The 12,499-nt window shown below is 46.4% G+C and overlaps 1 protein-coding gene across 2 annotated transcripts in view; it reads left to right on the top strand.

The window, feature by feature from the left end:
- dyrk4 (dual-specificity tyrosine-(Y)-phosphorylation regulated kinase 4) overlaps positions 1-11,880 on the top strand; it is a 183,286-nt gene extending 171,406 nt beyond the window's left edge. For both annotated transcript variants that reach the window (XM_070896649.1, XM_070896650.1), the window contains 2 exons: positions 3,963-4,120; positions 11,532-11,880. In XM_070896649.1, the coding sequence (XP_070752750.1) occupies positions 3,963-4,120; positions 11,532-11,797 (424 nt within the window). In that variant the 3' untranslated portion in view covers positions 11,798-11,880. The remainder of the gene's footprint in view (positions 1-3,962; positions 4,121-11,531) is intronic.
- The last annotated feature ends 619 nt before the right edge of the window (positions 11,881-12,499 follow it).

Here is a 12,499-nt window from a genome sequence, read left to right as displayed (position 1 = left end):
ACCACACTTGCCTGAGACCTGTCCTTATATACCTATCTGGGACAGGTATCCAGTGTCTTCTCCAAGTGTACCCCTGGTGGTAAGGTAAGCTTGTGGTTACAGGTCATCTCTAGTTATAGTCATGTATAGCTTGGTAAGATACAGTTATGTACAGTAGTGTGAGATACATGACACATACCATTTGCCCACTTCACCGTCTGCTGTACCTGTATGCCAACTGTCAATGACTGATGAACGATGACACCCAGGTCTCGTTGCACCTCCCCTTTTCCTGATCTGCCGTCATTCAGATAATATTCTGTCTTCGCGGTTTTGCCCCCTAAGTGGATAACCTCACATTTATCCACATTATACTGCATCTGCCATGCATTTGCCCACTTACCTAACCTGTCCAATTCACCCTGCAACCTCTTAGCATCCTCCTCACAGGTCACACCGCCACCCAGTTTAGTGTCATCTGCAAACTTGGAGATATTACACTCAATTCCTTCATCTAAATCATTGATGTATATTGTAAAGAGCTGGGATCCCAGCACTAAGCCCTGCAGCACACCACTAGTCACTGCCTGCCATTCTGAAAAGGACCCGTTTATCCCGACTCTCTGCTTCCTGTCTGCCAACCAGTTCTCTATCCACGTCAGTATATTACCCCCAATACCATGTGCTTTGATTTTGCACACCAATCTGTGGGACCTTGTCAAAAGCCTTTTTAAAGTCCAAATACACCATATCCACTGGTTCTCCCTTGTCCACTCTACTAGTTACATCCTCAAAAAATTCCAGAAGATTTTTCAAGCATGATTTCCCCTTCATAAATCCATGTTGACTTGGACCGATCCTGTCACTGCTTTCCAAATGCGCTGCTATTTCATCCTTAATAATTGATTCCAACATTTTCCCCACTACTGATGTCAGGCTAACCAGTCTATAATTACCTGCTTTCTCTCCCTCCTTTTTTAAAAAGTGTGTTACATTAGCTACCCTCCAGTTCATAAGAACTGATCCAGAGTCGATAGACTGTTGGAAAATGACCACCAATGCATCCATTATTTCGAGGGCCACTTCCTTAAGTACTCTGGGATGCAGACTATCAGGCCCCGGGGATTTATCGGCCTTCAATCCCATCAATTTCCCTAACACAATTTCCCGCTTAATAAGGATATTCTTCAGTCCCTCCTTCTCACTAGACCCTCAGTCCCCTAGTGCCTTCAGAAGGTTATTTCTGTCTTCCTTCGTGAAAACAGAACCAAAGTATTTGTTTAACTGGTCTGCCATTTCTTTGTTCTCCGTTATAAATTCACCTGAATCCAACTGCAAGGGACCTATGTTTGTCTTCACTAATCTTTTTCTCTTCACATTTATAGAAGCTTTTGCAGTCAGTTTTTATGTTCCCGGCAAGCTTCTTCTCGTACTCTATTTTCCCCCTCTTAATTAAATCCTTCGTTCTCCTCTGCTGAATTCTAAATTTCTCCCAGTCCTCAGGTTTGCTGCTTTTTCTGGCCAATTTATATGCCTCTTCCTTGGATTTAACACTATCCTTAATTTCCCTTGTTTGCCACGGTTTAGCTACCTTCCCCGTTTTATTTTTACTCCAGACAGGGAGGGATGTACAATTGTTGAAGTTCATCCATGTTAACAAGATTGCTAATTAGTCCTTTCTCATTTCACGTCACCCAGTCTAGGATGGCCAGCTCCCTAGTTGGTTCTTCGACATATTGGTCTAGAAAACCTAACACACTCCAGGAAATCCTCCTCCACTGCATTGCTACCAGTTTGGTTCGCCCAATCAATATGTAGATTAAAGTCACCCATGATAACTGCTGTATCTTTATTGCATGCATCCCTAATTTCTTGTTTGATGCTGTCCCCAACCTTACTACTACTGTTTGGTGGTCTGTACACAACTCCCACTAGTGTTTTCAGCCCCTTGGCATTCCGTGGCTCCACCCATACCAATTCCACATCATCCAAGCTAATGTCCTTTCTTACTATTGCATTAATTTCCTCTTTAACCAGCAATGCCACCTCGCCTCCTTTTCCTTTCTGTCTATCCTTCCTAAATGTTGAATACCCCTGGACGTTGAGTTCCCAGCCTTGGTCACCCTGGAGCCATGTCTCCGTGATGCCAATTACATCATACCCGTTAACTGCTATCTGCGCAGTTAATTCGTCCACCTTATTCTGAATACTCCTCGCATTGAGGCACAGAGCCTTCAGGCTTGTCTTTCTAACACACTTTGCCCCTTTAGAATTTTGCTGTAATTTGGCCCTTTTTGCTTTTTGCCTTAGGTTTCTCTGCCCTCCACTTTTACTTTTCTTCTTTCTATCTTTTGCTTCTGCCTCCATTCTACTTCCCTCTGTCTCCCTGCATAGGTTCCCATTCCCCCGCCATATTAGTTCAACTCCTCCCCAACAGCACCAGCAAACACTCCTCCGAGGACATTTGTTTCGGTCCTGCAGACCGTCCAGTTTGTACTGGTCCCACCTCCCCCAGAACCGGTTCCAATGTCCCAGGAATTTGAATCCCTCCCTTCTGCACCACTCCTCAAGCCACATATTCATCTGAGCTATCCTGCGATTCCTACTCTGACTAGCACGTGGCACTGGTAGCAATCCTGAGATTACTACTTTTGAGGTCCTACTTTTTAATTTAGCTCCTAACTCTCTAAATTTGTCTTGTAGGACCTCATCCCATTTTTTAGCTATATCGTTGGTACTTATATGCACCTCAACAACTGGCTGTTCACCCTCCCTGTTCAGAATGCCCTGCATCCGCTCCGAGACATCCTTGACCCTTGTACCAGGAGGCAACATACCATCCTGGAATCTCGGTTGCGGCCGCAGAAACGTCTATCTATTCCCCTTACAATTGAATCCTCTATCAGTATCGCTCTCCCACTCTTTTTCCTGCCCTCCTGTGCAGCAGAGCCACCCACGGTGCCATGAACTTGGCTGCTGCTGCCCTCCCCTGATGAGTCATCCCCTCCAACAGTACCCAAAGCGGTGTATCTGTTTTGCAGGGGGATGACCGCAGGGGACCCCTGCACTACCTTTCTTGCACTGCTCTTCCTGTTGGTCACCCATTCCCTATCTGGCTGTGTTCCCTTTAGCTGCGGTAAGACCAACTCACTAAACATGCTATTCACGTCATTCTCAGCATCGTGGATGCTCCAGAGTAGATCCACCCGCAGCTCCAGTGCCGCAATGCGGTCCATCAGGAGCTGCAGGCGGATAAACTTCCCGCACACTTAGTCGTCAAGGACACCGGAAGCGTCCCTGACTTCCCACATAGTACAGGAGGAGCATAACACGTGTCTGAGCTCTGCCATGACTTAACCCTTAGATAAACGTAATTTGGCAACAACAATGCTAAAAGGTTACTTACTGATAAAGAAAAGAAAAAGAAAAACTACTTACCAATCATCAGCCAATCACTTACCCCCTTGGCTGTGATGTCACCTTTAGATTTTTTTCTACTCTTTTGCCTCCCTGCTGCAGCTGCACCGGCTGGCCTCTCCGACAACGCTCGAACTCCCGATGCTGCTCCCCGACTGATGGGCCTCTTGTAGGCCTCCTTGATCTCCCTGCTCCGCCTCTCCGCCTCATTGATGGAACTTGTGGTCACATGGCCAGCCGATTTCTGCTCCTCCTCTGGTACCACCATTTGTTTCTTCTCACCTGTGCACTATGACTTGCCAAGTGCTACCTCCTCAAGTCCATTAGTTGCATCCACCAGGATGTGTGCTTAGATGCTAGTCATGCTGATGCCGCTAATAGCAAGGATAGTACTGATGATGCTGATAGTGCTGTTAGTGCCAATGGTGTTAATGGTACTGATGATAATAACGGTGCTGATGCTGGCAATGATGCAAATGGTAATAATTGTGAGGATGGTATTAAAGGTTCCGATGGTGCTGATGTTAACTCAGATTTAAGTTTTATGATTTTCAACATTTATTCAGGTGGAATCCTGAACACCGCCTGACTCCAGATGAAGCAATGGAACATAAATGGATTCAGGAATCCAGAGCACAGAAATCTCATCTTAGAATGAAAACGATGCCTCTGACTGAAAGTAACATTAAACACGTTTGCAAAAAAACACAGCTCCTAAAGACAGGTAATACGAATATAAAAGAAGTCAGGGATAGGAAAACTAATCCTTCCAGTACATTAACTCTTGTCATCTTTTTTTTTGAATTTTCACCCCCCAGTTTGAATATTTTGCTACAGAAGCCCATATCAGGAATTCAGACGCAGAAATCAGCAGCCAGCCCTCCCCCACCCCCCCAGCCCACAGGATGTCACATTCATTAATATTAACGGACAGAACATTCTGCGGAACTTTTGCACCTGAATTCCTGTCTGCACTCCTTATCAAGGCTCTTCATTGGAATTTCTAGTTCATAAAATGCATTTTCTAATTGTACTTTTCCTCTAGTATCTTGCTTGGTAGATTATTCAAACATTTACCACTCTTTGGTAAAGATGTTTTTCTTGACATCTATTATAATTTTGCTCTTTACTAATTTCCATTTATATCCTTTGAGCCTACTTTCTTGGCATATATTGAACTAGCCTTCTTTCTGGACTATGTTGGGATGATTCTCCTAGAGGGCTGTGGAAATGAGTGCTACAAATGGGCCTCACACAAAAATACCACAGTACTCTGTGCCTAGATTTTGTCTCAGATGTCATTTGCATTTCCTGGGTGTTACATGGGTGGTGGGCATCGATGCCTCCTATTGGTTTCAGTGATGATGGCCCAGGAAATAAAAGCAAAGCTGCAGGTCTTAAAGAGCTGTGCACATGTATACAGGTAGTTGAGCCCTGGGACCTTGGGAGAACCTGAGGATGAAACTGCAAACCCTGAGGCTGGGTAAATATTTTTGAAGCCAGGTAAACCTTCTTCAAGCTTGCAAATTGGAAGGCAGTATTCTGGAATGCTTCTGCGAACTCATTTGTGCCAAAAGATAATTTTACAATTGGCAGTGCCAAGAAGGAAAAAATGGGAAAAGCAGTGTCAAATTGTTGAGAATGCCAGTAAAAATGGTAGGCCGAAAAAGGGACCTTGCTTTGATGATAAGACAATTGAGCAACTGCATCATGAAATGAAGCAAAGGAGGGATGCATTGTTTCCCTGCCATAGGAGGAAGGTGCTGAAGGCACTGGCACGCAGAGCATGGCAAGAGGTGGTTGAGGCTAGCCACAGCAGGGCCAGCCACAGCAGCAGTACTGTGCTAAGGATGTGGATGCAATGCTGTAAGACGTTTATTGACCTCACTAGGACGGGGAAAGTAAGTGTGAACCTTTACATACTTGTGAAATTTTTTTTTTTTGCCATGTAGTTACACTCTAGTGTTTCCTGGCACCCAGAGTACTTTGTTCTGTGATATAACATGCTGAAGTATGGTACAGTCTCATGCCCACCGAGAAAACACTCCCTGGTCACAAGCCAGAGAAAGTGTACATAAGTCAATGCAAGGATGGGGTTTTTTCCATTTATGGGATGTGGGCACCACCAGCAAGGCCAACATTTATTGCCTATCCCTAATTGCCCTTGAGAAGATGTTGGTGAGCCGCCTTCTTGAACCACTGCAGACCATGTTGTGAAGGTACTCCCACAGTACTGTTAGGGATGGAGTTTCAGGATTTTGACCAAGCGACGATGAAGGAACAGCGATATACTTCCAAGTCAAGATGGTGTGTAACTTGGAGGGGAATGTGTAGAGGTGGTGGTGTTCCCATGTGCCTGCTGCTCTTGTCCAGCTAGGTGGCAGAGGTCGCGGATTTGAAAGGTGCCGCCGAAGAAGCCTTGGTTAGTTGCTGCAGTCCATCATGTAGATGGTACACACTGCAGCCACGCTACGCCGGTGGTGGAGGGAGTGGATATTTAAGGTGGTGGCGTATCGGTGAGAACGTAGAGCGCGGGACCAAAGGCGCCAGGATCTCTTGCTCTTCCGCATCTGTCTGCCTTGAGGGTGTGGGGTAGGGGGCTTGCAGCAGGCGTGCAGAAGACATCTCTTACCATATGGCCTCAACGCTTTCTGTTGTGTGCTCCAACACTGTGAGGAGCTGCTCCATCCTTTGATTGTGATGCTGGGTGAACATGGCGATGCTGGCAGCTACCCCAGCCATGGTCTGCTGCATCTCGCCACATACCTCCATGCCGGTGGTTGATAGCTGCACCATCTGGCTCAATAGAGCGAGCCATGCTGCATCTGCAGCTAGTTGCTCGCTGCTGCTGTGTGGTGGGACCTTGCTTCCCTTTCAGCCACGGACTCTGCGTTTGCTTGAGCTTGCTTGAGTTGAATCTGTGGGAAACCCCAGGAAATCTAAGCCCGACGCTGAGGTTCTGCGGAGACTTGGCTAACTTGGCAGGAGGCTCATGTCAGCCGCTTCCGGATCCTCCAGGTGAAGGGGCACAAATATGGGCCCTTCTCCCTCCTCTCTCCTTCTTCCTGGCCCTGGGTGACGGAGGTGGAAGTGGTAGACATGAATGATGTGGGCTGGGGTTGCAGGAAGGATCTGGTGTCCTCGGGTATGGAGAATGTCGGGGTGGGAGATGCTGGGGTGTGACGGCATCTGTGAAGGCCAGAGGTCGATGGTCTCTCCAGATCGGTGGTATCCACTCAGCATCTGCAAGTGGAGGACAACATTTCAGTCTTTGGGGGGGGGGGGGGGGTGGTGAAAGTGAGATGTGAGCTGTTCCATCTCATATTATGCAAGCAAGGAGTTCCATCTCTACATGTCCACACCAATAATGGACGACAAAGTATGCGTTGAACCGCGAGTGCCTTAACATTGCAAGTACTTTCATGCCATGAGCTTCACTGACACCGGAGATGAGTGTAGCCTTACCCTGTGGTAGCACCGGATCTGCAGAAACTTTTGTGGTTGGAATGCAGCGATGACCCACCAATGCCAACGCACACTCCTCCAGCCTGGTGAATTGGACCACATCTTCTGGGCCTCCTCCGGTCATACTCAGGCTTGCTTGTTTGGCTGCTAGTTTTCTCTGCACAAAGAAACATTGCAGCCTTTACCCCCTTTGCTCATGCCCCATTCCCACACACACACATCACGCGCACAACCTTTTTGGTCTTGGACAGGAGGGGCGAATAAATTTGTGCTCACTTTAGCTGCCACCATCAAATCGTTCCACCGTTTGCGGCATTGGTCCCCATCCCACTCCACATTGCCCGTTGCACTGACCATCTGATCTATGTCCATCCAAAGACATCGATATTGGGCTGCTGGAGGCTTGCCACACCCATCCCGGGTGAGTTCGCTGTACCTGCACTCCACCTCTGTCACTAGCTCCTCCAACTCCTGCTCATTGCACCACGGAGCTCTGGACCTGGTTTTGCCAATCTTCATTGACGATTTCTGCCCACATCCTCTATGATGAGAGGAATGGCTACTCAAGAGTCTGAGTATAAATTTGTCACACTGCCCCCTCTGCAACTCAGACTGGCCCCTCTACAATGCCACCTCTGCTCTCTAACCTCCAACTCTCTGCTCTCTCTTGCTCTCTCCTCTCTCTCGCTCTCTGTCCTCTCTCTCGCTCTCTCTCCCGCTCTCTCCTCTCTCCTTTCTCTCCTCTGTATCTTCTCTCTCCTCTCTGTCTCTCCTCTCTCTCCTATCTCCTCTCTTTCTCTCTTTGTCTTCTGTCTCCTCTCTTTGTCTTCTGTCTCCTCTCTCCTCTCGCAAGTGCAATTGAGTGCTCTCCTTTTATGGCCATGAGCACTTCCTCAATTAGCGTTCAAGGGCCACAAAAGGACTACAGGTCCCATCCCCAAAACTACAAAAAAAAATGCCGAAATCCTGCGCATGCGTAGTGGAGGTCCTTCGAAAATACCTGAGTAGAGAGGCCTCCACCTGACGCACTCTCATGACGTTTGCCGTTGAATCCCGCTCCCACCCGCTGACTGACGCCAACTGCCGCTCCCGCTGCTGCCCACACAACGGTGATGAAAGCGGCTCCCGACGGGACCCGGCGGTAGCAGGCGGCAAAAACTGACCTCCCGCCCGCTGGCTGCCGAGAAATGGGCAGCCATCAATTTCGGCCCCTCTGACTTTCTCCCTTTGTGATTCTCCAGTCATTTGGAGACAGTTGTAATGAATGGAATCAAGTGAAGGAATGAACAGGGGCATTTGAAGGAAGCAGAAAAGACGAGCACCAAATTTTAATGAGGCTGACCTACAGACATTTCTGGATGAATTAAAAGGGAGAAAGATCGCTGGATGCCCACAGGATGAAACCTCAGAAAAGTGTAGAGTGAGGAGGCACTGACTGCAATCAAGATGGTCTACTCTCTTTTTTCCCTTGGGTACCAATACACTGTTCACCTTCTAAAATAAATAGTCGCACAAATCACTCTTCACACTGCACTGTGGTTAAGGGATTCCCCAACTCTGTATCTTACAGTAAGTGTTTTCATTTCTCCAAACAGGAATTAGTTGCATGCAGAAGCTTTAAAACCATTCAGAGAGCTCACCCTGTACAAGGAGAAAGCCATAGAGCTGATGGGAAGGCACTCTGCTCAAGCAGTGGGAGGTGGCAAACTTGTCATAACAGTATAGGCTGCAGGTTAGTGGATGCACACCTAATCAGGTGCCATGACAGCCCTGTGAAGGAGCACACAGCCAGAAACTTCTACACCATTTTTTGTCTCCTTAGTCCCAAGGGAGTCATGCTCATCCATTGTTAGCTTATAACCTCCTTTAGTGCAGATCCATCACAGCGACAGAGGCAGAGGATAAGGAAGATGGGGAACATGAGGAGGAGGAGCAGCAGGGAAGAAATTTCTTCCTCATTGACTATGTGATGACAATGATGATGAGGACCAGACCACATAAGAGGCCCTCGAGCAAGATCCTGCCCGACGTTCCTTTGTCGCAACCCCATCAATCTCACCCCCTGCATCCATCACCTGCTTAGTTACTCCCACGCAGCAGCTCAGATACGATCACCCGGGAAGATACAAGTGAGGATGTGGCACCAGGTGATTAACTGAACGAGGGAGCTTGAGGAGTGGGGGCTGGATGAGTTTTCCAGTGAAGGCAGAAGAGAAGACTCCCCATGATTCGTAATCATGTGATTCAGAACTCAGGACTACTCACCTTAAAATAAATGGGTATTCGAGGAACATCACATCTACATGCAGGCTCTGAGGTCGGTCTCTGAGGATGTGCAGCACCTGACAGCTGTGACATTATTTGTGGGAGCATCAGGAAAGCTTTTCTTCATTGCAGACATCAATGAAGCATGTGGTATTTTCATTGAAATCTGTGGCAGCCCCCCACTGAAGAAGCAGGCTGGGACCAGTCAGTGACTGTCTCCACAGAAGCACAGACTGCCTTCCTGGTGGCAGTAGGGGATAGAAAAGACAACACCCTGCTTTCTGACCCTGGGGGCTGGGGTGCAAGCTGCTGTCTCTCAGGCTTTCATGATCTGATAGCTGCCATTAGACCAGCCGCCCCCGCTGATCAGTGGACAAACAGATCCAGGCCCAGCCCCACGGTGCCAGCTGCATGGGGCTGCTGTTTCTCAGAACAGGTCAAACATCCAGTCTTCCCTCTCAAAGCACCACACAAATGGCATAAGAAGGTAACACCAGACACAAGTTGCAGAGAAACAGCCATTCGTGGTTCCCTCTCCAGACCAAGCTGCCATAAGAAGTGGGCCACCTCAGTCCCATGAGCTGTCATTGTAGCACAGGAGCTGCCAACCACCTCTCGTGATACTGGCCCTCGAGTTGCCCTCAGGAGAAGCACGAAAACAAGAGAAACAAAGACACATTTAGACACCATGGGAAAGTGTGGGGTGAGGAAAGAGTGGGATGGCTTATGTTCAATTTTGAGTTATTTGCTCATTTATTCATGGAGATGGGAGTCATGCAGGAAAAGGTACGGTTAAATTGTGCTCAGTTATTCTTTCATATGATTGAGACTTGTTTGATCACGTTGGGCCAAATAGGTCTGATGTGAAGTTTGAGGATGGTTACTGAATTGAAGGTTTTGTGTTTCATGCGAAGGTGGGGATGAAGAGTAATGGAGTGGTGACAAAGGGAGTCTGTTAAACAGATGAAAACACTTGCAACTGCCTTAACCCTAACACTGCAATTTTATAAATAATATGGACATGAGGCTCTCTGGACAGGTAGTGGTAGAAAGGAAATTGATTACCTTTGAAGAAATTTGGACCCTTTATGTAGATAGGCTGAATGGCAGATCCATTTTAATGTGGATGAAAACATTTTTACTGTTTTGGTAAGTATAATTTCCAGAAGAAATAAAGGACATTTGTGAATTATCCCAATAATGTGGAAATCATGAAATTAGCAGCAATTAAGTGAAATTTACAATTCACAAATTTTGGTAATACATATAGGGGCCAAAATTGACCCTTGCCTTAAGGCCTATTACCGCCAGGGCCACGCTGCGGTGTGCAAAGGCTGCCGATGTTTTGTGGAATTGCTGCCATTTTGAAAAATTCCACTCCTGTGGTATCCCAGCGGTGACCCGCTCCCCCCCATTACCGCTCCACTGCTGCTGATTCGTCCTAAATGCGTCATCAATGCGTGCACCACCAATGCTCCCCCCGCCCCGGTCGCGAAATTCCACCGAGAAAATCTTGCTGCTGCTGCACAGTACCACCAACAGCTTTTTCTGCCAGTACACTATGCTTGGAGTTCTTCCAAAATGGCGGTGTGGCTGCCATTAAAGGGGAGGGCGCACTGCCGCAACCGCCATCTCTTTTTTTTGTCAGCTGATTTCCATGTCGGGCCGACATTATGCCCCCGCTGGCCTGGCCAGCTTAATGGGCTGAATTTTCGAGGCGTTTCCGACCCAACTCCACAAGAATACAATCAAGTGTCATAACATAAAAGGGTTCTATTTTGTGAGCATACCCTGAAAGCGGCAGGTCAGTGTAAGGTAGTCATGTTGGCTACTGGGGTCCATCTGGAGGGCACTGTGGTGTGTCGCACCCAATAATGTGCCAGTGATGTGGTAATTATTCAGTGATATTAATATTTATTTAGTACTCCCAAAAAGTAAACTTGTTGGTAAGCACAGTTTTTCCAGAAGAAGTAAAAAGTCACTTCACCAATCCCACACTGGTTAGATTGTGGGAGTGTGACATTGGTGCATTAACCCTATAATGTGTAAATCATGAAGCCATCAGCTATTCAATGATACAATTCACAAATTTTGAATGAAAAGGAACTTTAAAAATTTTGTGGTAGATTTTCGTTTTCAATGTCTGGCTAGTAATCTGGTGGCATGGATTGCCTACCCATTATACAAATTGCCCAATTTTCATTCCATTAATTTCAATAGAATGAAAGCAGGCTGGTTCTACAATGGGTGGGCAGGCGATCCTCTCACCAGATAAAAATCTACCCCATTGTGAGGATTAGTGATGAACTGTACTTTTTAATCACATTGAAGTTCAGTTATTGCAGTCAACTTGTGATTCAAATAGTTTGCCAATGTTTCATATTGCACTTTATATTTTACAACAGAAAAGATCTGTCATGAAACCGACGATAGGGACAAGATTTGTGTCAAGGCAGTAGAAGAAGAGACTGCATTCACTGTACGTCTGAGACCTCTAGGAGCTTCTGCAGAAGAAGATATAACAGAAAATGTTAAAGACAGATGTGAATCGCTTGCTGAAAAAGAACTGGAAGACAAAGCATTGATAAATATACAGCAAGCTGTCCAATCAGAAACACCAAAAGAAATAAAGTGTCAGGAGCACACTGAGTTGCTGCCACCTATTGTGTAGGTCACGCTTGTGGTCCTGTTAGATCTCACTACATTTAGTTCCTCCAGTAAGGCTGCTGCTTCATCAGAGAAAACTACACTATAGAAAAGTCATTTTATTTTTAAAGTAATCTATGATGGAGATTGCGATAAATTCAATGTGCCATTTGGGGCATTACAAGGAAAGTGCAAATGGCTGCAGGCTATCCATGTTTGGTGTATTTATGCAATAGTTTCTATCTTCCAAACATGATCTCTTCATTCACTAATTTATAATATCAAAAAATATCAATATATTTTCAAAGGAAATGATGCAAGCAATAAAAGAATCTCAAATATCACCTTTTAAATCTTTAAATGCTTTCTTTGTTTGCAATTACCTTTTTGTAACTAAAATGTTACATTATAAACAAATTCATCAAATTGCTAACTTTACATTCTCTGAGGCTTTGGAGTTGGAACTAAACCTGAAAATATAGAGGCGATCCCGGCAATAGGCTGAGGTCAAGTTTGCCAGTGATCTCCGCTACTGACCCCACTGGAGTATGCAAGATCAGTGGGAGGTCACCTACTCTGCCTATGGGTCAGGGGTCCATCTCAGGCACCTGTGTGTCTCGGATGCTGCAAAATTCAGAAAGCAGTATGCAGTGCCCCCTCAGTTCCCTTACATGTGCCCCCAAGATGATCCCTATACATCATCATCATCATCATCATAGGCAGTCCC

Source organism: Pristiophorus japonicus, chromosome 13 (genome assembly GCF_044704955.1).
Source record: "Pristiophorus japonicus isolate sPriJap1 chromosome 13, sPriJap1.hap1, whole genome shotgun sequence".
Taxonomy (NCBI): Eukaryota; Metazoa; Chordata; class Chondrichthyes; family Pristiophoridae; genus Pristiophorus; species Pristiophorus japonicus.
Note: the sequence above shows the minus strand (reverse complement) of the source record. Positions and strands in the feature narration are given on the sequence as shown.